This window comes from Phodopus roborovskii, unplaced genomic scaffold (genome assembly GCF_943737965.1).
Source record: "Phodopus roborovskii unplaced genomic scaffold, PHOROB, whole genome shotgun sequence".
Taxonomy (NCBI): Eukaryota; Metazoa; Chordata; class Mammalia; order Rodentia; family Cricetidae; genus Phodopus; species Phodopus roborovskii.
Genome location: NW_026126459.1, coordinates 24799134 through 24825572, shown reverse-complemented (window position 1 = coordinate 24825572; position 26439 = coordinate 24799134). Strand labels below are relative to the sequence as shown.

At 47.4% G+C, this 26439-nt stretch overlaps 1 protein-coding gene across 2 annotated transcripts in view; it reads left to right on the top strand.

The window, feature by feature from the left end:
• Positions 1 to 4210: 4210 nt before the first annotated feature.
• Positions 4211 to 26439, top strand: part of LOC127226110 (keratin, type II cytoskeletal 71) — a 48887-nt gene continuing 26658 nt past the window's right edge. The window contains exons 1-9 of one of the 2 annotated variants that reach the window (XM_051189965.1): positions 4262 to 4779; positions 5982 to 6196; positions 9050 to 9110; positions 9937 to 10032; positions 10572 to 10736; positions 11487 to 11612; positions 13771 to 13991; positions 14507 to 14541; positions 15211 to 15806. In XM_051189965.1, the coding sequence (XP_051045922.1) occupies positions 4327 to 4779; positions 5982 to 6196; positions 9050 to 9110; positions 9937 to 10032; positions 10572 to 10736; positions 11487 to 11612; positions 13771 to 13991; positions 14507 to 14541; positions 15211 to 15401 (1563 nt within the window). In that variant the 5' untranslated portion in view covers positions 4262 to 4326 and the 3' untranslated portion in view covers positions 15402 to 15806. Of the gene's footprint in view, positions 4780 to 5981; positions 6197 to 9049; positions 9111 to 9936; positions 10033 to 10571; positions 10737 to 11486; positions 11613 to 13770; positions 13992 to 14506; positions 14542 to 15210; positions 15807 to 26439 lie in introns of those variants that run through there. The other variant, XM_051189963.1, reaches the window with a different exon arrangement.

Here is a 26439-nt window from a genome sequence, read left to right as displayed (position 1 = left end):
GATAAGTATGGACTTAGGATAAAGAATATTAAAAGACATTTCTGCTGGGCAGTGGTGGAACACATTTTTAATCCCAGCACATCACATGGGAGGCAGAGGCCAGCCTCTTGCTCTACAGAGCAAGTTCCAGGACAGCCAGGGCTATGCAGAGAAATCCTATTTCAAGAAACAAAACAAAACAAAACAAAAAAAATGAAAAAGAAAAATTTTCTGCCATCGATCTTCTATGCTTAGATCCAAAGAATCAATGCCAACAGCCTCAATGGCAAACCCTGGAATCTGAACATCTCAATTTAATACAAAAGGTCTAATTTCCCACCCACTGTCCGCAGCAGGCTAGGGTGGTTGTCTCCCATGGCTGTTCCAGTGGGCTTTTCTTAGCTAGGGCACATGGGATCCATGGCCTCCAAGGTCACTGAGACAGAAGAAAGGGGTACAAGGCTCCTAACGGCTTCATCACCCCAGATATGGCTCTCTTCAATGGCACTCACTTCCCAGTGGCTAATATTAGTCTATGGCTCCAAACACCAGTAGAACCCCAAAGGAGGCTGGGAGATAAAGAGGTGAAAGAGATTATCTGCCATTGTCTGATAGTCTCTGGAACAAGCTGCCTCAGTTGAGATATTCAGTCACCAGTTTGAGAGTTCCTTTGTCTTTGGCCAGAGCTGGGAAATGCTGGGTACACTCTCCAGAGTCCATGCAGACACCCTTTCCTTTTGGTTTTGACAATAACCCTGCTCCTATTACCGTAAGCTACACGAGGCTGCACATTATATCTAAGGGCTTTTAAAGGACTGTTATGAGGAGTCTTCTACAGCTTGGAGAATTATCTATATGGTAGTCATGTTTTTCATTTGAATGTGTAAATTCATTATGTATATCAAGCAAAAGAGTTAATAGCAAGTAGCTGGTAGAGAAAACAGCAGGTAGATAGCAAACATAAAATCAGTATCCAGCAGACTTGACGAAATAGCCCAAAACTGAAAGACCAAACAGAAGGTGACACCAGACACACGCAGCAGAAGTCAACTGGCAAAAGACAAGCAGCTGGGGTTCCCAGTGGAGAGCCCCAGGTGGAATTGCAATCAGGAAGAGCTAAGTACTTACAGAGCAAGGGGCAAATAGATAATATCAACAGAAATGGCTGGGGAAACTGAGGCAGTGAGCTGGGCACCATGGATGAGCATTGCATGACTGAATTCCTGGCTTCTCATTTCCACTCCAAGTATTTTTTTGATTGTTTTACAAGACGGTTTCTATCTATGTGTAGCCCTAACTCTCCTGGAACTTGCTCTGTAGACCAGGCTGGCCTTGAACTCACAGAGACCCACCTGCCTCAGCCTCACGTGTGTGCCACAACCTCCCAGCATCTCCAGTGCTTTTTAATATCATGGGACAAACCATAGGAACTGTTGGAAATGGCCGACCTAGTTATTCTCAGGGATATAGTGATTTACCTGACTGTTGAGCTCATCACAGGGTGAGGGAAGCCAGCCCATCTCTGGACAAGGAGGAGGACAGTTTGAGACAAACATGTTTGGGTCTGAAACGAGGAGGAGGGACCCTTTCCAGACCCAGTTTCCCAGTGAATAGTTAAGTGACAATTTACCAGTATGATAACATTATAAGGAGGTAATGCTGTTCTTTCTGGGTTTGGGCTATTTAAATCCACTTAATGATGAAGTGCTGACACCTTGCAGCTCTGGTTTCCATAGGTTATGAGGCCAAAGTGACCACATTGGTTAAAACGGTTCTGAACACCCCAATACTTCTTTTTTTTTTTGTAAACAAGGGAAGTATTTTACATCTGATATAAAGATTAACTTTCTCCCTTTTTATCCTCTGGTTTTATTGAACAATACTTCACTTATAAAAACTATTTTCTGCTCATATTTGAAAACCCAGAAATATTAAAAAGCCGAATAAGCCAACAATTCATAATCCCACCTTGGTACTGCCTGTGGAAAGGTCAAGACTAGCCAAAAGCGTGAATACCTTTACTGCTGTTAATGTCATTGACACTACCCACACATTTATTTACTTATTCTGGGTTTGATTATGACTATTCTGGGTTTTTCTATGTAGTCTTGACTATCCTGGGAACTCAATAAGTAGACCTGGCAGATCCACCTGCTTCTGCCTCTCAAGTTCTGGGATTGAAGGCATGCACCACCATGCCTGGCTTGGGTTTGATTGTTTAGAAGAAAATGTAAGGCTCATGGAGAGGCAGGTAAGTGTTTTCCCACAGGTCCTCTGCCCTCCCCTATCGCCTGTACCGCCACCACAGTGGTGCATTTGATATGGCTGATAAATCTTCATCATTGCCATTGGAGTCTGTAGTTCACTATTTAGTGTTAAACATTTGGATTTTTTTGTTTGTTTATTTGAATGTGTTTTACATGTACATGTATGTGAATGGAGCCTCAAGGTTGATGTCACGCATCTTACTTGATCTATATGGAGGCAGGGTTTCTTAGTTTACTCCAGAGCCCATTCTATGAGCCTGCTCTAGGAATCTCATGTCTCTGCCTACCACACATTGGGATTACAGGTGACATACCACATCCACTTGGCATTTGTGTGTTGCTGGAGATCCAAACTGTGGTTCTCATGCATGCACAGCACATGCTGTACCCACTGAGCATTCTCCCCAGCTCTGGTATGGAACATTTTGTGGGTTGGGATAAATGCATAGTAACACATACCCACTATTACAGTATCCTACCGAGTCATCTCATTGTCTTGAAAATCCTGTCACTAAATGTGTTAATAGACTAACAAGTTTACACTAGCAAGTCTTATCTGCCTAACTTTTTTCTAAACCTAAAAACCTCCACCCTGATACCTTTCTCATATTAATTTCTCAAGAACAGGTGTTCCAGGGCAAAAGAGAGCCATTTGCATGTCTCATTCCAGAATGGCTCCCTTCATCTTTTGTTGTTGACCTTTGGTTTTGAAGGGAGATATTCCTTCCTCGGTTCACCAACCTCTAGGGCCAGCTCAGTCCAGGGCCCGAGGTGACAGACACCTGCTATCAGAGGCAGGTGCCAGGACCCCCACCCTGGGCCTCAGCCACCTTTGATCTTCCCACTTCCTCACACATCAGATGTCTCTGAAGCCACATGTGTCACTTGTGTCTCTCCACCATCTGTAATAATGGTAGTGCAGGGGTGGGGAGCTCCTGATTCATCCAGCAGTGGAGCCCTCGGGGGAAGGCAAGAAAAGGCCATCTTACCTGTTCCCTATCTGGAGAAGAAGAGACCTGGCCCAAGAGGGACAGTGTCTGTGTCTTAGTTTTCAGAAAAGGTCACCACAAAGGTTATGTTTGTAAGCTAGGTTCCTTAAGTATTATCCCCTTTAAACATCTTCCATACATTTCCATTCTTAATGGCTTGACCTGATAAACTCTTGTTCTTGTTGGGGAGGGGCAGACAAAATTTTAATGGGGTGGACTTTAAATAACAAAATTTGAAAAGCACAGCTTGGAGTTCTTTTAAGGGCCCAGTGGACCCCAGCCCCTCCTCTGGCAACTCAGAGCCCAATTCTTCCCCATGGGGCACCTCAGGTTTCTCTATCTGTCCATCTTTGCCTGGCGCCGCCATCTTCACCACTCCCAATAACCATATCACACTGTACAACGTGGGCAAACACCTTGGCAGTCATTATGCTCTCTGATGGACTCACTGAGGCCATGTCAGTTGCCCTGAGTACCCCAGGATGCCCCAAGGGGGACGCAGGTTCTGAGGCATAACTAAGAACCAGGTTTGAGGCACCTATTTCTTCCAAAGTCATCTCCAACATTCCTGGTTGAGGCCTGCTCTGAGTCCTAGGAGTCGGGGAGGGAAGTTAATCCGGGTTGGGCTGTCAGTCATACAGGAAATCTCTGATGTAGAACCAACCTGGACATCTTCTCCACTCCGCGCCCTCTCCCCCAGCCTACCACAAGCCAGATCCACTGGATTTTCTACTGAAGATCTTGGTAGTGATGGCCCACATAATTGGAGGGAAGATATCACCTATGGAGATAAGGTGATGAAATTATTATAATGCTGGAGACGAACACGGGAAATTCAGGGTTCCAGGCCATTTTATAGGGGATTCATGGACAGGTGAAGTGGGAGAGTCAGAAATCTTTGCAAGTGAATGGTAATTTCCTAAATGAATGGTCCAAAAGGTCCCCCTAGTTTCCAACATACAAATTAGCTGACTCCATTCTGCCAACCCAAGCAGGACTATTTAAGGGGCAAGCTGGGCCAGGAGTGTAACTGCATCAGTGCCCCAAGGCCTGCCTGCCGCCGCTCTGCTGGTCCTTGCCCACCTCCAGCCATGAGCCGCCAGTTGACCCTCTATCCTGGTGCTGAGCGCCTGGGTTTCAGTGGCTGCTCTGCTGTCATCTCTGGCCGGTTCAGCAGCAGCCATGCCTCAATCCGTGCTGGGGTCAAGGGTGCGGCATTTGGCAGCAGAAGCCTCTTGTGCATGGGAGGTGGCAGGAGGCTGGCGTTGAGCTCTGCTGGGCGGAGTGGCGGCTTCGCACTGGGCCACGGAGGGGCGAGCAGTGGGCGCCCCGGGGGCTTCGTGGGCACCATCTTCGGCAGCGCAGGACTGGGGCCCACGTGCCCATCCGTGTGCCCACCGGGTGGCATCCCCCAGGTCATCGTCAACAAGAGCCTCCTGGCCCCACTCAATTTGGAGCTGGACCCAGAGATCCAGAAGGTGCGCGCGCAGGAGCGGGAGCAGATCAAGGCTCTGAATAACAAGTTTGCCTCCTTCATCGACAAGGTGGGTCACTGGGCATCTGCTAACTCTGCATTGATTGCATTGGAGAGTGCCTCATGGTGCAGCGCATTCTCTCTGCTGATGATGAGTGAGAACTGTGACAAGTCTCCTTTCCACCCATCTGTCAAAGAGGCCCAATAATGTATCTTACCCCAGGGAGGAGTCACTGGGACCAAGGGTTCAGTGCGCTTAGAACAGTGCCTGCACACTCACCCAGTGAAGGGGAACTTTATCCTTCCGTGTGGGATGAGACACCTGTAGCATGAGTCCTACCAGGGCTGTAGGTGTTAGACCCACATCCAGAACAGGGGCACTAGAGGGACAAGGGCCAGAGAATGTCATAAGGCAGGAAGTAAAATGAGGGAGGGTGGATTTCCAGAACAGGGGAGAGTAAGAGGCCAGAAAATTCAAATCAGGCTTAGCGACATTTGCAGGGAAGGCATACCAAATTGTTCAGCATGGGATAACCTGGAAAGTGTCTTTGTTGGGGGCCAGAGGCAGGGATCCCAGAGAATGGGAAAGGGACAATAAATGGATTTCTCTCACCCGTATCCCTATAAGAGATCTTTACATGAGCATGTTAGGAACATAATGATGGCAGCTGGCATTGATGGAGCAATTACTGTATTCCTTGTTTGATCCATTAACTCTTATCAACTCAAGACCTCTGCTTCTGTACTGGCTTTTACATGAAGGAATGATGAGAAATAAGCTCATGTTGGTAGAACAGTCAATGTATTTTTCCCCTTTTAACTATACTCAGGCATGTTTCCTTTTCTCCCTAAGCTCAGAGACAGGTGGGAGGGAAAGGTTGGTGAGTAGCAGAGGAAATGGGAGGAATCCTGAAATTTGTGAGAACTGGTTTTGACCAAACTGAAAAATCAGCCAATGGCTTCCAAGCTCCAAGAGAAATGAAGCATTGTCTTCCCCCACCCACCCAGAATGCCCAGGTTCTCTTCTACTCCCCAATTCTCAGCATCTTTAGCAAGAGAAACTGACCCAGTCACATGGCAACTCTCCAGGCAGATGACACCATTGCTCAAGCTTTGTTCTAGCATTCGTGTAGATGATGTGTTCACTTGAACTTTCAGATTCCATCCACTCCTGACTGAAGGTGCCCTCAGATAAACCTTTGTTTCCTCTGTCCCACTCTTGAAAGGCGATAGCATGGGGAACCGTGGGCCATGATTGTCTTTGGGTTCCAGGTGCGCTTCCTGGAGCAGCAGAACCAGGTGCTGGAGACCAAGTGGGAGCTGCTGCAGCAGCTGGACCTGAACAACTGCAAGAGGAGCCTGGAGCCCATTCATGAGAGCTACATAAGCAATCTGCAGAAACAGCTGGAGGTTCTGTCTGGGGACCGGGTGAGGCTGGACTCGGAGCTGAGGAACATGCGGGAAGTGGTGGAGGACTGCAAGAAGAGGTGAGTGGGAGGCAGAGAAGGCTTCGATGGAAAGTAGCTGCAGATGTCTTGCAGCTTGCTTTAACTCCTTTTTGAGACCATGGGTATTTCTTTCATATCCCACAGGAAGAGACGCCTAGATAGAATGGAGTTGGAAAGATGGGAGGACTACCCAGAATGTTCCTCCACATTGCCCAGGAACTCTATTCAGTGTCTGATCCTGGGAATGGAAGGCTAGGGCAAAGAGCGCTCACTGCAACTCTTCCTGTTTAGCCCAAATGGCTTTGTGGTTTCCCTTAAGTAAGGTTTTCTATGTCAGTTTCCCCAAAAGACAGACACCCCACCAACCCTGGAACAAAATTTAAAACTAAACAAACTAAAATTTAAAATTTGGTTCATGTTGAAATGGGTACATATCCTGTGGAATCTCCTCTTTAAGGAAAATATTGAGACTGTCTTTGAAACCAGATTGGGGCAATGAGGGAGAGGTCAGAGGGACAAGAAACTGGTGCTTGAAAGGTTTGCTTCCAGGTGCCAGGTTTGTAGGGACAGGCACCAGCAGCCTTAATTCCAAGGGGTTAGAGATGGCCAGTGCTGACACATTTCTCTTGTTCCAAAACTAAAAAGTCTGACCACCTTGTTCAGCAGAAGCCTGGCCTGAGCTCTGTGTAGAAACCCTAACAGAACTGGCGATTGCCCTGATCATAGAGAGACTATGGGCACAGGCTTGCAGAACTACATTCAGACAGTCACAGGGAGTACAGGATAACTGAGATCAATGGATTCAGATGGGGCTGGGTCTCAGATGGATATCTGAGCCGAGGCTGCAGAAGAGGGGCAGAGGGCACATTGCAGAGGTCCAGGGCAGAGGCAGTGATGACTCTAGGCTTTCTGTGGGGTAAAGATCTGAATTGTTTCTTGATGGGTGCCTCTACGTGGGCCTCTCAGCCCTCTGTGAACTGCAACATTATGCAGTTCCTGCAACATCAAATGCAGATGGCTGCCTCAACACCTGAAAGAGCTTCTGAGAGAAGAATGGCAAACAGCACAGTTTGGAGATCTCTCAAAAGCTCAAAGTTCAGCACAGGGCATGTGTCCTCTGCCGGGTACATATGCCCAGAGTCCTGAATGTGGATTTCAGATTCACTATTAGCTAACTTTGTGACCTTGGCTAAGCACACTGATTTTTTTTCCTCAATACAAAATCAGGGCAACAGAATAGACCCCATAAAATAACAATGGATTTTATTAGAGTGTTGTGGAGCTGGGTGTGGTGGCAAGCACCTTTAATCCAAGTACTAGGGAGGCAGAGGTAGGAGGATCTCTGTGAATTTGAGGCCAGATTGGTCTACACAGTGAGTTCAAGGACACCTAGGAGTACATAGAGAGATCCTGTCTCAAAACACAAAAAACAAAACAACAGCAAAAACAAACAAAGAAACAAACAAGCAAAAAAGAAAGAAAAATAAGAGAGCTATTATGACAAACAAATGAGATGATGAAACTTTAGCATGTTGTTTGGCATGCAACAATGAGAAAAACAAATTCCTTATTTATTATGATTGTTTAAAATTGTTACCTGTAAACAGGTGAATGCATGTATTGAATGTATTGTCTCTAGAAGTAAATAATGCAAAACCCTTTGTGACTACTGCCTTTGCTTTCTCACAGTCATCTTGACTGAATGTTTTCTACGTATCTTATAAAATAAAAAGATGCCGGGCATTTGTGGCACATGCCTTTAATCACAACACTCGGGAGGCAGAGGCAGGTGGATCTCTGTGAGGCCAGCCTGGTCTACAGAGCTAGGTCCAGGACAGGCTCCAAAGCAATACAGAGAAACCAGAGAAACCCTGTCTTGAAAAAAAAAAAAAGATGCAAAACATTAAGATCTAATCAGTCTGGAAGCTGACATATGCCTTAGGCAGTAGATGTCATTATTTATAAGATGAGATAAAGACTAGCGTGAGGCTGAACATTTGTTAAATAATGCCATCTGAAAGCTTTTAGTTACATGCTGAGCTATACATGAAATCTAGGATGCATTGTATGAATTGCTTTCTTTGTGTTTCTCCAACTAGAAAAGCAGGACACTTTCAAAAAACATCTCAGGCATATTTACTTAATTTATTGGTTGTTTATTTATTTAGTTATATTAGGAATTAAGCTACTGGGCTACAGCCCCAGCCCCCAGTTATATCTTAAATAACTGACGTTTCTAACTTATTTTGCTGCCAGTGATATCCCTTAGGGATGCTTGAAGGGCTGCAAAGTGTTGCTTATATTAAGTATATAGAAGGTGCTATTTCCTATCATTAGACCCCTTCCTTTTAATGCAGTAAAATACATATAACAAAATTTTACCATTTTGAGCTTTTGAAATAAAAACATCAATAATACAACTTTCTCAATCTCTAATATATCCATATGGAAAACATTCTGGGCTCATTCAAACCCTGTTTATAAGACCTTGCTTTGCCTGAAATGGAAATCTGAAACTGGGTAACATAGTTTCTAAGTGAGAGTAGTGCTTGGTGAACTGGGCATCACATCACATTGGTGGGGGTGTGGAGGCTGAACCTTTCTCGTCACTTGTGAAGGGGAAGTGCAGTGGATCCTTATGTCCCCAGCCCAGTGCTGTCTCAGACAAATCAGTCAGGGCAGGTTATATATGGACTAAGGAGCTAGAAAAACAAAACAAAACAAAAAATCAAAAAAAAACAAAAAAAAAAAAACAAAAACAAAACTCTTTGAAGCAGTGTTCCTTCTTGGGGAAGGCTGTTTGCCCTGGGGTAAATAAACACCCTTCAGCCTTGCAAAGTTGAAGTCCTCAGAGTTGAACTGTTCCAATGGCAATGCTGTTTTCTCTAACAGGTATGAGGTGGAGATTAACAGACGTACTGCCGCTGAGAATGAATTTGTGGTGCTGAAGAAGGTGAGGGCGGAGCACAGTTGGGATAGGAAGAGAGTCTTTCTAACCATCTGTCACAGTGTTGTGTTACAAGTATCTCCCCCCCTCCCCCATCCCAAATAACACACAGAAATGCTGTATTAGATATAAAGCTGTTGGCCTGTTACTAACATTTCTTATTGGCTAGCTCTGTCTTAAATATTAACCCATTTCTATCAAAGTATTTCCATGTGGTCTTATCTTACCAGAGCTCTTCTGGATTTCTACTCTCTTGGTCCTACATGTTGACTCTCTTTCTACATCCTCCTCAAATCCTCTTTGTCTCCTAGTCCCGCCTATCTTGCTTTCCTATTGGCCAACAGTGCTTTATTCATTAACTAATAAGAGAAGCATATTTACAGAATTACATCTCCCGTCATCTCCTCTTTTCTGTCTAAATAAAAAGAAGGGTTTTAACATTAACATAGCAAATAGCTGTGGGACCAGGCTGGCAGAAAAACAGCTCCTAACAGTGTTGTGCATAGGGCAAGGGAAGGGATGCTTTGGGCAACTCAGTTTTTAGGGATTTTAACTTCTCAGGTCCTTCTGCTAAGGGGAAGCCCTTGGGTGCTTGCTGCTTCTAGAACTTGCAAACCTGGCATCCAGCTTAGATCCAGGGTATCCTTCTTCATTTCTGTTGTGGCCATTGAATTCACATGAGTTAGTTTCTGTGTAGTGACTGGGCCATTCTTGAAGCACAAGGTGAAGGGAATGAAGAGGTAAAGAGCCTCTATTCCAAATGGCAAGGAGGGCAACAAGGGCAGGGTGGGCAGGTTAGGGAGGGCAGCCTGACCATCATGTGTGCTCCCAGGATGTGGATGCTGCTTACATGAACAAGGTGGATCTCCAGGCCAAGGTGGACTCCTTGACCAACGACATAAAATTCTTCAAGGTCCTCTATGAAGGGGTAAGGACATCACTGGGGCTCTCTCAGGGAGCTGCTGCTAGGGTTAAAAGGGAAAAGCCTTTTGTCCTTGTGCCGCTGACATTCACTGCCATACTGAGGGCTGGCACAGAGCCAGGCTTAGCTTTGAGGAGACCATGAATCATGGTGACCATCACGGTCCCCGTTCTCCTGGCTTGGCAGGAGAAACAGCATGTGAAGGAACTTTGGGAGAGCAGAGGAAGGCATGTGAACGCTGCCTAGGTCTTCAGGGAATGTCTCTGGAGAGAGGGGTCTGGGAAGGGAAAGGCAGCAGGTGATTCCCTTGAGGCATTTGCGTGCCATCTGGAGTTTTGACATGGTTAGCATTGCTGTCTTTGAAGAAGGGTAGGGGGAATCTGAGCACAAGTGGTATGCAAACAAGGTGCCAGTCATGTGGGACTGAAGGTGAAGGTAGCCAGCTTCACTCCTAGCTGAGGAGGGGTAAGGATTCGGCCAGGGAGGGTCAGGAGAAGTGCTGTCTTCATGGGGGTGCCTCCTAACATTCGCCCATTGGCCACCAGGAGATTGCTCAGATGCAGTCTCACATCAGCGACACATCTGTCGTCCTGTCCATGGACAACAACCGGCAGTTGGACCTGGACAGCATCATCACTGAGGTCCGAGCCCAGTATGAGGAGATTGCTGTCAAGAGCAAGACTGAGACAGAGAATATGTACCAGTGTAAGGTGAGCCTGGTGTGCAGTGTGCAGATAGCTCTGAGCACAGCCATTGTGCACAAGTGTGTGTGTGTGTGTGTGTGTGTGTGTGTGTGTGTGTGTGTACCCGTGACCTTGGATGTATATATGGGCTTAGCTGAGACCCCTTTTATTTTGGAATTGGGCCTCATAGGCATGCCTCCCTGTGGCCCGGGAGGTCAGTCAGTGTTAGCATACCTTTGGTACAAATACAAGGTTAGCCCTTCCCTTACTGTGGCCCTGGGTGACAGATGAGAGCATTCCAGCTACAACCTTCATAAGTCAGTGAGTAATCCGCACCCTTCAGCTTTTCTTCTTGTTTCCAACTTGGGTGAAATGAGGACAGAAAACTCAAGCTGCAGCAAGCTCATGTTTAAGAACCCAAGGGCCCTGCTGAGCTAGAGCAGGACCTTGCTCTCTAGTAAAAGGAGTTGTGACTTCCTGCCTTCCCTCCTTGGCTGGTACTTATGCTGCCCCACCAAGAAGACCACAGGCACTGAGAATCCCCCTCTGTGCTGAGTAGCACTCCCTTCATGCTGAACATCCCACCCTATGCTGAGGAGCACTCCCCTCTGTGCTAAGCATCCCAACCTGTGTTAAGGAGTATTCCCCTTGTGCTGAGCACCCCACTCCATACTGAGGAGCACTCCCTCTGTATTGAGCAACCTACCTTGTACTGAGTGCTCCTACGCTGGTAAGTCTTTAACTACCTTGCACTCCTCACTTCTGATCCAACCTCAGATCCAGGAGCTTCAGGCCACAGTAGGCCAGCATGGGGATGACCTCAAACTCACCAAGACAGAGATCACAGAAATCAACAGGCTGATCCAGAGGATCCACTCAGAGATAGGGAACGTGAAGAAACAGGTGGGTTCAATGCAATGGGGCAGCTCATGGGTTTGCTCAGCTCCAATCTTGGAGAGACCATTGTCATCAGGCAGGATGGACTGGGCTATGTGGAAGGGTATAGCATTCTACATACATAGCACATGCTGTAAGTATACTGTGGGGTCCAGTGGGACCAGACTTGAGTAAGGATTCAAGGGAAGCTCTATGAGGAGGTGAGATTACCCTGCCCCCCATGAAGGGCAGAGGGAGAGGAGAAGTCAAGGAGAAAGTGTTGCCTCTAGTACAGGGAGGGGCCTGCCTATCTGGAACAACAGGCTTGGCGCAGAGAACACATCCGGTAGGGAGATGGCGGTCACCTTCTTAGCCAGGCAGTGGCTGTGGTAGGTCAAGGATGGCACTCTTAGGTTTCAGTATTGTTGGAGGAAGTGGAACTTGTGGTCAGCTTTAGATAGAACAGGGAAGCAGCAGCCTTCTGCCCCACCCTTAGCCCAGAGCCCTGCATGGCTGTGGCCCTTCCTCATGGTGTGGTGAGGAGGAAACTGCTCCTAGCATCCTCCTCTCTGGGAGCATTTGATGAAAATCTCACTGGTGCCACACCTGTGATTCAGAAGCCAACATTTTGTGGTGTATGGAAACTAGTGCAAGCATTTGAGAGCCTCAGCTTCCCAGGCAGGTCAAATGCCACCCCACCCCCTTCCTGACCTCTTTATCCTCCACTTCTTCTCTCTGCACGCGTGTGTGCACGCGCTCACACACACACGTTATACCACCACACACACCACTATTCCTGTGTTCACTGGGTTTATGATCCCATGGTTAAATGAGAACTTATGGATTATTTTTATCTAAGACTGATAGACGTGCATGAAAAATGCAATATTCCAGGTACTTTCAGTAATAGACTGGCATCTACTTGATACAATGCTGTATGCTCACAGCTGGGCAAGGCACCCAGAGCCATTCAAGTTCGGACACTATGGCAAAGCTGGAGGCTCAGTGAGGATGTGGCATCGTTCTTCTTAATGTCACACTTTTAGATCAGAATGCCACTGTGTTCTGGCTGTCAGGGAAGATGTCTCTGTAGAACACGTGGGGCTCCCCTGTGATACTCATTTCATTTTGTAACCTCTAAGACTCCTAGCCAAGGGGCTTATCTCCCCTTATCTTCCCTTCCACCAAGGAAGAAGCCCATTGCATCACATTTGAGGGTGACAATTCCTAAGACCCAAGCTTTTGGAATTCCCCAGTTTACCCTGCGAAACTTGGCAGTGAAGAGTAGAGGACAGTTTCGCCAAATTCATGTCACCCTCCTGCATTACTCGATCCTGAGGATGAGCCATGATTTCCTGTGGTCAGGCAGCTTGGTCCTGGGAGTCTCCTCCAGGCTATGAGGCACTCATCCATAATTCTGTGGGTATTGGCAGATCTGAGGGCTGCTTATGAGAGATGGTGACAGCTGAGGAAAAATCTAGAAATCCATTTGGAGTCAAGACCAGCTATTGCTTCTTCACTATGAAGCAAACTTCTATAGGAAAGAGGCATCCCAAAAAAGAATAGGCTGAAACTTAGACTCTACTAAAAGACTCAAGAATCCCCTGAGTCCTTACACATGTGAACGCACAACCCCAACTCCTGACAGATTGCAAGATTACTAACTGAAGGTGTTTGCTACCTGCAAACTCATGCAAAGGCATCTTGGAAGCCTGTTCTTACCTCTTTGAATGATTTTCTGCAGACTGAAACCGTGGTGGGCTTATTAGATATTTTTACTTAGAATGGCTTATTAGCTACCATTTCCTCTCTAGGATTTATGGGCACTCCCAAGACAGCCTGTGCTGTGTAGAACTGCTGAACTTTAGATACAGGGGGCTTTCATCCAGGCTGCCTTTAGAATCTGACAGCTGATAGTTTCATCAGGTGGTTCAGGGCCAAGGACACACACCCATGTAGCCCATCTTCTTTATGCTCCTCTGTCGCCACTCAGAGAAAGATATCTATCTTTGGAGGCTGGGGCATGGGTGGTAGTGATGGTGTAGGAGTAAAGTGGATGGTGCCTGGAGTCAGGAAAAACATAGATTTACCTCCAGTGACCACCCAGTGGGATCCCAAAGTATTTTTTCCCAGTTGGCATCAGTAGAGAGGGCTGAACAGGACTCTGAATCTGTCTGTTTCTCAGTGCTCCAACCTGGAGACAGCCATTGCTGACGCTGAACAGAGAGGGGACTGTGCCCTCAAGGATGCCCGAGCCAAGCTGGACCAGCTGGAGGGCGCCCTGCAGCAGGCCAAGGAGGAGCTGGCCCGGATGATGCGCGAACACCAGGAGCTCATGAATGTCAAGTTAGCCCTGGATATGGAGATTGCCACCTACCGAAAGTTGCTGGAGAGTGAGGAGAGCAGGTGTGAGCAGCACCCATCTGGGGAAGTTCTCTCTCAGCTTTAATAGGAAGGCCACAGACAATTGGGCTTTGTTAGGGTCCTATAGATGTGAAACCACATAGCAAATGTGCTTGCTTTGTGTTGGGAAAGACACAAATTAGACAGTAAGAAAGACTGACTTGTAAAATCCCTAAAAGGTGGTGGGAGAGCAAAGTATCAATGCCACCAATATTAGAGAGTAGCCCCTGACTCTTCATGGTTCTTGGAGAGGGGCAAGAACTCCCAGAGCCATCCAAGTTCCAAGTCACTGTGGCAAAGCTTGACGCTCAGTGAGGATGCAGAATCATTCCTCTTACAGTTACACTAGAGAGTAATGGTGGAGAGTGGCTCCCTACAGCAGAATTCTCTGAGCTGGCTCAGGAATCTGGGCTGGGGTTGGGGTTACTCTGATGGGAGAGACTTAATCTTGGAGGTGACTCTGTGAGTACATGGGGTGATGGTGATGGTGGATTTACCTCTTTGTTCTCTCTCTGTAGGATGAATGGTGACTACTCACATTCTGTGAGCATTTGTAAGTACCCACATGTCCTGGTCTGTCCTTCATACCTTCTCAGGGGCCTAGGTAGCTCTGATTCCATGGCACAAAGGATCACAGGGGAGTGGGAATGAGTATGAGTTTAACGTTAGAAAGAGGGATCTAGCTTCAGTGACAGGAGAAGCAATGGCTGGAGAATATTAATGTGTTGAAATATGAAAGAAAAACAACCCAATGATTCCCAACAGCTCACATTCCAGCCGTGTGCTTCAAATGGTGCTTGATGAAAGCACTCCTCCTATCAAGGCCAGAACAGCATGGCCACCTCCTTAGCATACTTCTCTTTTAGGAATTAAAAGTCTTCTGGTATGTAGACTCAGAGCACTTTCACAAAAGTTTGAATATTTGGGGTTAAGTACAGGTAAAATGAAGCCATGGATATGATGAATGACCACAAAGGTATCTTAGCAAACTGAGAGACAGAGGGAGACAGAAGGAGAGAGAGGGAGGGAGGGAGAGGGAGACAGCAGACACCCCCCACACACACACAGGGGGAGAGAGAGACAGAGAGAGAGAGAGAGAGGAAGAGAGAGAGAGAGAGGAGAGACAGAGACCCCAAGCTAATGGAGCGGCCATGGTGCCCATGAGGGGCTCTGACCAGGGTGCAGACTAACTGGGGCTGGGGTCTTTTTTCGCCCTTCTCAGCTGTCATTAGCAATACCAATGTGGGACCAGGAGGTGCTGGCTTCAACATGGACTTTGGTTCCTCGAGCAGTTACAACTATAGACCTCTGGCTCTGGAGGTCAAGACCAAAGGCAGCTGTGGCAGTGAGCTCAAGGATTCCCCGGCCAAAACCTCAGGCAGCAGCTGTTCCACCAAAAAGTCTCCCCGCTGATAGACAGACAGGTGGTGGTGCTATGAGCAGAAGGCTGTGGGCCTTATTTTCCTCCTGCTCTTTTTCCCTGGGTCCCTTTCCAAGTCGGGGAGCGCTTTCTCTATGACTGAAATCCCAACCCGTTCTCCCAGCCCTGCTTTCTTCAGTGCAGGGAACCGTCTGGTGCAGGAAAGCCAGTCATGGGCTCTCTCAGTGACCTCTCTCCCACTCACATTTTACTGAGTGTCTGACTCACGCAGAGATGAAGCACAGACCCAAGTTGTTTCCCTGCAGCCAACTGCAAGTCTCTTTGTTCTGTGTCTTCTTCAGCCTTCACCATTAAGGGACCATCCCTCTTTGTCCTCTGATGGGGATTCTGTCCAGTTCTCTGCTTCTCCTGCAATAAATGATTGACTGATGACAACATCCTAGTCTATTTTATGTTGCTATAATAGAATACTTGAGATTGGGTATGATGGTTTGAATTGGGACTGTCAACCTATAAGCTCATACTGTGGACAACTGGCCCCCAGCTTGTGGCATTGTTTTGAGATCTGTGAAGCCGTTAGAAAATGAGGTCTGGTTGGTGTAGGTAAGTCACTAGGAGTAAGCCTTGAAGGTTATACCTACCCTGGGCACCAGTCTACTCTCTCTCTATTTATCATTCAGACATCATCTGAGGAGTCTCTGCAATATTCACCATCATCATGAACAAATCTGCTGGACTACAACCCTCTCAGCCCATAAGTCAAAATAATCCCCCACAAAGGTCATCACCCTGAGTAAGTCTGCTAGATTGCAACCCTTTCAACTCATAAGACAATACCCCTCAAAGTCTTTCTGTCAAATATTTCAACAGGAAATTTATAAAGAACAGGGCTTATTTTTTGGCTCACAGTTCTGGAGGCCTGAGAGCATGGCATCAGCATCTCTCCATCTTCTGGTGATGGTCTTGTTCAGGGTCATAGCATCGTGAAGATGCAGATAGGGGAAGTGGGCATGTGTGGAGGGAGCCTGTGTTCAAGGGTGAGCAAGGGAAGGTGTCAGGCCCATTAATAACCTGTTCTGGAAAGTCCTAATCTAGTCTCCAGGGAAAGCTATTAATCTAACCATGGGTCAGTGTCTTTCCATGACTCAATAAAATTCCAAAGATCCCACTGTGGAATCAAAATTCAGCATGAGTTAGGTGGGGACAAACATGTCCAAACATGTCCCTTTGGGTTTTAGTGTCTATGTGCTGTACAAATGTCAACCTTTTACATTGGCCTAACATTTTTTTGGGGGGTGGGGTCTGACTCTTGCTCTGCTCCAGACCATCAATCACACATGCTCTTTGTCATTTGGTTCCAGCCAGGTAGGCATCAGGTGACAGCTGATCCTGGTAAACAGCTGAAATTTATCACTGATGTGGCTGCAGGGTTGTTACACATGGGATGTGTGATATCATCTCCCTCCACCCTGCCCCTGTGGAGACACGGGGCCTTCAAAGGTCGGCTCTTTAGTGAGGCTTGCCACTCTATCTCTAACACGCTGACATCTCCCTTGCTCTGCCTAGCGTTGTCACCATGGCCCCTGCTTTCCCCTTGTAGTGGCCCCACTTTCCTCTTTAGTACAAGCAGGAAACCTCTGCGTATGGGGGAATACCAAAACAAATAGCATAAGCAGAGAGCTGTGGGGCTCACAGTCTACTGGGGACAGGAAAACCCAGCAACTTACAAGGCAGCATGTAACATGGCACCATGACATAGGAAGGTGAGCGCGTTGGGTGATCCTCATAGGCACGTGTGCTTCTGTAAGAATGCTTGTTTGCTTGTTTCTCAGGTGGTCAGCCAACTGATTTGAACACAGTTCTCACGCTCACGGCTTTCAAGAAAGAGCCTTATTGAAAAACGGTATTCAGGGTGCCTCTCCTCCCGTGTGACCATCAGCCTATCCCTTAGCAGGCCAGGACCTTCACATTCCAGGGGCCATTGTCATTTACCATTTATCAGAAGTTCACTCATCCTTCATAGCCATGCTGAAATACCATCCCCTCCCATGTGCCCGTGGTGCTCAGTTCCTTCCAAAGAACCCGTTAAGCCACATAGCATAAAAAGAGAAGTAACATTCTAGCTGCTGGCTCTGCAAGTCTCCAGCCCCACTCTTCAGGCCAGCAAGTTGGAGCCCAGAGGAAAAAATGATCTGCTCACAGTACTGGAGAGCAGTAGGGCCTAGACAGATATCTGTACAGCTGTGACACCCCCTGAGCCTATCCTGCAGTTCATATTTTCCCCTACTCAACCCCTCAATGCCCGCTTGTTCCAAGGGGCCCTTAAGTGTGGCTCAACTAAGGATACATTTTCTGCAGGAATGTGCTATTGAGTGCAGTTCTCATCACTGGGGTTAAAGAACTCAACATAACGCAGATGTCTTAATGCCTTGCCATACAAGTGATAAAAAAAATCTTGGGTCAATAAGTTTGTGCTTCTTACATATCCACAGGTTACATAATTTATTATTCAAACTGAGGGGTTTTGATGACATCAAATTCTAATCTGGTCTTTGGGAAAGAGGCAAAGCAAGGACTTAAAGGCTAATGGTTCTTCTGGATCTAGCATTCTGGCTTTGAAGTCTGGTCCTTTTAATTGCCAGTTATGGCCCAGTGCAAAATTGTGCCCTTGTAAAACAGGCTTAACCTTAACTAGCCTTTTGCTTTCTGTATGCCAGTTAGTCAACTCAGCCCTGCTGGAGCATTTTTCTACCCAGCAGTGTGGCTAATTCTGAAAACCGGTATGTGTTATTGCTAATAATGAAAACACTATTGTCACACTGTCCAGCTCTGGGGTTATTGGGATTCAGGGAGGGAGGTCAAATGGCTCACCAGGAATCACATATCAAGGAGGGGCATAGATGGACATTGAAGCCCAGTGAGGTTCTGGAGTCTGTGCTCCTAGTACCGACACAGTCTTACTGGTCAGAGAGCTTGCTGTGGAGGACACCTTGCTGTTGTTATGATCCCAGTTGTGCATTGTGTAATAAGACACACTTTAGCAAAAAGTATTGCTGGGTGATTACATCACTGTGCAAACATGGGGTTGTGCTTATGCCCATCTGGACAGTGCAGGTCAACCCTTACTATGTGGCCCGTTGACACCACAAAGAGATGTGTTAGACATAGCTGCTTTTGGGGTACTACAGTGAGAAGAAGGCACATACTCTGCAGTGCAGAAACCGTAACAGCCATTTGTCATCTTGTCAAATGTGTGAGTCACAGCTTTTTACACAGGGCAGTGCTGTAGGTGTGTATACTATAGCCTTACTGTGAGGACTCGGGTCCTACCCTGTGCTATGATAACTGGAGCATGGTAAAATGAAAGGAATTTTTCAGCTTTGTTACCCTCCCCCCCCCCCCGCCGTGGGACCTGGTCATATAGATTGCTGCTTGCTGACCTGAACATGCAGTGTGTCATTGCAGAATCTGGTTGGTTGGTAACTGTTTGGGGAGAGTCTTGCTGAATGACACTGTCTAACTTGTAACACCCTATGTTGCTGGCCATTGACTTGCCATGATCCTCCTGTCTCTGGCCTCAGAATACTAGGAGTCCAGCCAGGTACATAGCACCACATCCTGTCCACGTGACTATATTTACTTGAGTGTATGGGGCTCTCTGTATTTGTAAGATGTGAATTGGTTGGTTGAAGCCCCAGGAGTGTGGCCACAGCAGGACCTGGTGGAGCTGGACTGCAGGCTGTGAAACCTAGGATCTATCTCCTCAAATGCATTCATTCCCGCCCATCAAGGAGGTGCAAACTCTTCTGGTATCTTTAACCTGTGCACACACTGCCCTCTGCCAGCAGCCCCTGGTACTGCGTCTACTGTGGCTCTGAGAAAAGACTACAGTGAAGCTGGGGGATAATCCTAGGTCAGCCAGCCCAGTGCCTCTTTGGAGGAGGTGCTGCTTGGCTCCCTGGCATGCCTAGACTGGTCCCAAACTGAGTTGCCAGAGGCCTGTCTCCTGTCTACCCTCCTTCTCCCTTCCTCTCTCTCTCTCTCTCTCCCTCCCTCCCTCCCTCCCTCTCCTCTCTCAGAAGAAGAAAGGAGGCAGCCCCCTCTTTCTGATCCTCCTCACCTTTGGTAGCTAGCTGTTCCTTCACCCGACTTTTCATCAGCAGTTGCTTGAGAACCTTGGGAGTGTTGCTGTCACTCAGCAACACTCCCTCCTGCAAGCTCCTCTGGCATTGCATGCAAGCCCCAGCCCTGGCTACAAGGGCAACATTTGAATAACTGTCTCTCAAAGCAGATAAGTTGGATATAGGAGTCCCTGACAAGGCACAGTTAGTGCATGACAGAGCTGCACACAGACAATCTTAGAAGGCTTCATGGAAGGGGGTGTGTGTAGAAGGCTACGAGGAGGGAGCTTTGTAAAGACGCTGTAGGTCCCCAGGACACAATCACTTCAGCTTCTTGCAGGGTGATGACTGAGTAAAGGACAGTTATTTTGCACTGCCCATCTGTCTTTATATTCCTGTTTGGTAGCTACTTCCAGCACCACCATAGTGCTGAGGGTCTTCCTTAATCCTCCTGTAGGTGGGTGAAGTGTCCCTACCACATTCTGTGGACCTCCCTTGGGAGACTGGTAGCTCAACTCCTTCTTCATGCTTCCCATCGTCCATCCTCACAAGGCATGGGATTTTAGATCTACATCTCTGGGGTTCTAGGTCCTTCTAGCTGGGACTACAGAGGAAGCACCGCATGCTAGATGAAATTCAGATCTGTATTTGAACTGCAACGTCCTGGACTGGAAGGGACAAGAGTATCATTCAGGTGAAAGGACATACTGTAGCCAGCCAGCGGTGGAATTGACTCCTAGCATTTTTGTTTCTTTTGCTAGTAATGACTGACATGGGCAGCTCAGTCTGCCTGCTTTTTGTTTGCTCATGTTTACAGTGTGAAAAAGAGGAAGGATTGATGAGAGGGTGAAATGAGCTAAAATGTTCAAAGTGCTGAATCCAGCAACTAGTGTCTTGCAAGCCCCGGGCAAGCGGTAGTTCCATGTTTCCCCAAGGTGTGCCTATCAGGCCAGCTTCATTCCAGACCCTGCTCCAGACTGGTCCCACTGCATTCTCCTCATCCCCCAGAAAGTTCTTTCCCATGGCTCCTGGCTCCTCCAAGCGCCATCCTTGGCTTATTCCACACTGCCCCTCTGTTCTTCATTATTCAGAAAACCAGACCTGGAGTTCACTGGTTCTTATTTCCAGTCTCCTTGGTCCCTGGTGGGTGTCATTCTCACCTCTCAGCTCTGCTACCTCCTGACCCATTTTACAAGCCTCCTTCTGATCTGACAGAGCCACCCACCGATCACAGGGAACTGAAGACTTGGTTCCCTGGTCTGTGCTTCCCCTGCTGCTGGAAGGGTGGGTACAATTTTCCAGGCTACAGTGGGAGTTCATGTTGTGGCTCTAGTTTCAGTTGCCAGCATCTAGCACCCCCAAGCACTATCCGCTCCAGTCTCTATGGCCAGTTTCCTTCTGTGGGGATGGGGCTTGGGTTTCTTGATGTACAGGCACAGGGGGTTTCCCGAAGTCAGCAGGTGAACTGTCCCTTCAGTCCCTGACTGGGCGGATGTATGTGCTTATGTTTCCAGCCTTGGTGTGCAGCCCCCTTTTTTAGTCTCAGCTACTCACTGAGCAGTTTTTTTTCAGACCCCCCTCTCCCTAACACCCTTAGTTTTTCTTTGATATCCTACTTTTGTGCTTTACCCCCCCCCCCCCATCTCACCTTGTCTTGTATTATCTGGTGCCCAGTACCTTGGCCCTACCCAGGGGTGTCTCCCTAGCTCCCATCCCCTTCCTGATTCTATCTCCAGGTCTGGCAGGCTCAATTATAATGTTGACCCAAAGAGGGGGCTGGCCATTCCCTCTGAACCTGAGGCACGTGTCACCACAGGCCTGGCCCACCATTCCAGCATCTCCCTAGGGATGAGATGGGGCAGAACTTCTCCTTCCTGTTTGGACAGGGATGGTGGGAGATAGAGAGCATGTCATTAGCGATGACTTGGCTTAATTACAGCCCGAAGCAGAGCCAGGCTTGTTTACTCTGCAAATGGGCGGAGGAAGAGGTGGATCAGGCATCAGACTTCCCAGACATGATCAAAAGATCAGGGTGTTCTCCCTCCCCCAGCCCTTTTGTTGCTCTTTGAAAAAGCATCACACCATAACTTCTCTATGAAGGTCAGAGTCAGAAAGGATCTTACACGCATCTCCCCATGTAGCTGAGGGTGGAGGGATCATGGGACAAAGAGATAGATGAACCAGTGCCTGGAAGGGGGCCCTATGGTATTTTGGAACAAGCAAGGGGAAGAAATCTCATCTTTCTCAGAGCAAGACTACACTTGCCTGGACATACCTGAGAGCACAGGAGCTTGGAGGAAAATGCCTGTGATGACTGGGCAGGTGGTGGGTGGGGTTGCACAGGCCTCAGAGAGCTTTTCTTTTAAAGAAGAGAGCAAAGAGCTAAGACTGCTTGCTTACTATAGAGACCAAGGGGTCTGTCTAATGGTTAAGGCCTTTGAAGTAGGAACATGAGTGGGAAGGGAGAAGGGAACTAGGAGGACCTTAGTGAGACTCAGGGCAGGATTTGCTGAAGCTGAAATATATGCAGACTGGGAAAATGAATCCATAGAAACTGAGTGGCAGCAAGGTTCCTGACCCAGAGCCCTAGTTAGTTTGGATGTGCATTCTGTTATAGACACCTTGCTGATTGACATCCAAGTCAGGTGGTCACCATGGTCAAGATCCCCATTTCTCATGGCCATGTGAGGGCAAAACACATTGTGTAGTATGCCCCTACTTACAAAAAAGTACACCAAGGAAGCAAAGCTGTGACCTGAGGCCTAGTGGCCACTCCTTTCTCACTCCAGGTCTCTCAGAACTGTCTACAGCATCCTTGGGGGAAGCATGGGAAAGAATCCTTTCTATGCCTCCTTCAAGAGTTAAGGGCTTTCCTCTGCAACAAAGTGGTTTCTGTTCAGATGAACAACACTGAGAACTTCCCAGGAGATAGTCCTGAAAGTCTGACATCCTGGATGATGCCTCATGCTTGGCTCAACTAGGTAGTTTTTAATCTACAAAGCAGTATCGAGGCAGCCCTGGTACCCTTGACTGATCTGTACCCAGGGTTTCTACTCACTGTCCCCTCGCCCACTCCCTCTCTGTCTTACCATTGGATGCAGAGCCCCAGATCATATGCCTGCCTCTCTGATAAACACTCCTTTGCCAATGAGATTGAATCCTAAAGCAGCTAAAGAAGTTCATGTCAGGAAGGTGAAGCTTGGAGAGGAAGCATAGAGAGAACAGGAGAAAAGATGCCTTCTCTTGAGGAAGCTGCCTGATGTGGGGCCAAGAGGGGAGAAACAGGCCTTTCATGCTGAGGATAGGCAGTGGGGCTGGGTGTCAGCATTATGGTCATCTGGTAAGGGAGCCTGAGCGTCAGATCCTCTCCCGTTGGCTCATTGTCTCATTGCTTCAGAATCTTTCAGGTGTCTTTCTCTACGAATGACCTTGGTCTGCAGAATCTGCCCAGGGTGGCTGTTTGGGTACAGGGGCAGTCAGTAGACCAAAGGGTTAGGGAAACACGACTTTCATTACCCCCTGCAAAGCAGACAGACATGACCTCAGCTTCATCCACTTGGGGATGCTGTCCCATTTGGCACTCTTTTCTATTTTTCTCTGGTGTGATGTATTTTCTGAATTGAATTTTTGCTTTCCCATAATATTCTGTATCAGCATGGTGACAGATTATAAGACAATGGATGGACTCAACTTCTTTGGAATTTTCTAGGGTCCCTGCATCTCCTGAAGTTCTCAGGCAACGAGGAGCCTACTTACAACACAGGCTCTGTGAGGTTTTTCCTGGAGATTCTAGTATGATTCCCTGCTGCCTGCAGGGAGAAGGATCTACTTGAACAGCCTATTCCCTGCACGTGCCCAGGCTATCTGGCCTTCTAGATCCCAACCCACACAAGAAAGCCTAACTTCTGTTCTATGGTAAAGATATGTAGCCCACAAAAAAGCACACTTCAGAGTAATTATTTAAAGAATCCAAATTTCAACAATAGCTACGCAATGCACTGTTTCCAGTTGGACATAACATTTGTCACCCTGATGCAGAGCAGCTGAGATGACCCATGGGGAACCCTCAGGGAATTAGGACTATTGACATTTCCTCAGAGGGAGAGGATGTCACAAAATCCATGACATACACTGACACCTTCATGAGATCTGGTCCTCTTCCCCCAGCATTCCAGCTGCTACTACATAAAAAGAAGCAAATGACTGTGCTGGGGGCTTTTCAGTGGTACAAGTTACCTGCATTTCCAATAGTAAACCCAGTACAAGCTAGACTTGACCGATTCTCACTTTGGGCTGTTGCTCCTTCCCTGCCTAGGACAAACAGATCTTACTTCTCATCATCAAGCATCGTTGGTGTGTGTGTGTGTGTGTGTGTGTGTGTGTGTGTGTGTGTGTGTGTGTGGTCTCTGGGATAGACACAGTTGTCTGGGTCACTGACACAGGCAGGTAGAGATGAAGCTACAACAGCTATCACAGAACATATCCCACTTCTATCTCTTCTGTCACCCCCAGCTTGGGTAGCTCCTTTCTTGAGTCTAATATATAGTGTGTACACAGTAGGTTCCCAGTTCCATACCCATTCACTGAATCAGTCTCTCCAAGCTTTAGATGCTTACCGCTCCAATGAACTGCAGAGGGGTGTGGATGGCCATGAGTAACTGAAGGATAGCCAACATGGCGCAGGATATAGCTAGAAGAGATCCTTGGCCAAAGCCAATTCCAGCACTGCATCTCCTAGGAGTCAGGAGGGCACCTCTGTCTCCATTCAGACAAAGTGTGTCTATCCGGGACACACAGACAGACAGACAGACAGACAGACAGACACACACACACACACACACACACACACACACACACACACACACACCAATAGCAATGACAATGACAGGGAAGGAGTCAATGGCCCCAAGTGAGATGAATCACACCATTGCTGTTTCTTCTACCTCTCCCTTCACCATCACAATCACCACAGCCGTCACCATTATATCCTTGTTGACCGGTCAGGTGGGGCTTGTGCACAGGGTGGGGGAGCATTCAGGACTTCCTTGGGAATGAACGTGAAGGGTGCCAGGACTCCAGGTCCCCTTCCTAGTCCCCCATAGCCTGCTGCTTTGAGCAGTGTGTGTGGGTGCCACTCATTCTTCAGTTTTTCTTTCTTTTTAAAATTCAATTCTTTGATAAGTTTATATAATGTATTTTGATAATATTCACCTTAAATCCTTCCTAATCTAACCTCATATCCTTATCCCCCAACTTAACATTATTATTTTAATAACAATCAACTCCATTTTTAAAATAATAACAATTGACTACCAATACACTTGTGGGTGTGGAGCCATTCAGGAGCCATGCCCTTGTAGAAAACCGAATACCTCTGGACAGGCCCCAGAAACCCAACTGTCCATAGCTCTTAGTCAGGAGATAGGGTTCTTCCCACCCCAAGCTAGAATGTTGAAAGACTTGATCTTGGGCAGGCAACCCCAGCTGCTGTGGGTTCCTGAATGCATCCGTCTGGCCATACCCAGAAGGCACTGTTTTGCTCTGGTCCTCTCTGACCTTTCACTGTCGTAATCTTCCTGCTCCCTTCCTCTATGATGGTCCCTGAGCCTCAGAGAGAGGCTGTGATGTTGACAGATGCATCCCTTCTCAGCATGTTCATGGATACCCCTCTTCTCCAGCATGTACTGCTTTGCCAGTGCTCTGTTTTGAGGGCCCCAGTAGAAAGTCTAGCTTTCCTATCAGATTGGGACTCACACGCTGCCAGGCAATGAACTTACAAAACCCATATTAGTAATTTCAGTTGGAACCAGGGTTACTTCCCTTTGGGGCTAGAGATGAGAAACCTGCATGGTGGGTTCTAGAATTGACAAATAGCCTCTACTATGAAGGTGGATATTTTCCTTCTATGTGCTCATCCCTACTTTGGCTGATGTTCTCTCTGAACACTAGAATAATATCTAATCTTGAATATCCCTTGGTACAAGCCCAGAATTCCCTTTCTCTTCATACCACACTTGTCTCATGGAGGTCTCTGTAATGCCTGCCACATACACCAGGAGTCTGTGTGTTTGCCTCTATCATCTCAGTCATGTAACACAGCAGTTAGGTAAGTGGGATTTGAAATCAGATGCATTTGAACTTGAATACCATCTCTGATTTACTAGCTGAGTGATCTTGGCAAGACTTGTAATGTCTCTAAACCTCTGTTTCCCTAAATGTAAGCAGTAATGCATGAATTAGATTTTCCTCATCAGGTGTGGCAGCACAGGCCTGCAATCCTAGCACTTGGGGAGGTAAAATAGGAAAATCTAGAGTACTTGATCTATCTCAGCTACATAGATAGAGAGACCATGTCTTTAAGGCATTAAAATAAGCATGCCATGAAGCACTTGGCATAATGCCTCACCCATGTGAAGTGAGCCACACACATCCACGTATCCTAGTATACCACCACCATCACTCGCAAAACTCTTCAGTTATCCCAGGACTTCATCCTAGGCCTCTTGAAGACCCGGCTTTCTAGTCCAGGGACAAGGTCAAGGGCCTTACATGGTTTATTGACATTTCCACATCAGAAAAGGAAGCAAAGTTGGACTCTGCTACCCTTGCAATCTGACTTAGAAAACCTCAGGTTTTCTAGCTGTCCCTTCTATTAGATTCCTTGAGCCTCTGGGCCAGGCTCTGTTAGGAATTCTGGGATGCAGGGCCTTTGGGAGGGAACAGTTGTCCCTGCTTTGGAGCTGATGTGAAAAACATTCCTGGGGTGGCTTCTGCCTCTCTCCTTGTCTCTCCTCTTCTCCAGGTTTGCCCCTCCTCCCCTCTCCAAGGTCTTCTCCTCAGGGGAAGTTATTCTACTAACCTCTGCCTAATGAGAGCTTGTCAAATCTCACCAGTGAGCTCACTCACAGGTAGTGGACAGTGCCTGAGCTGGGGTGGCTGCCAGATGCCC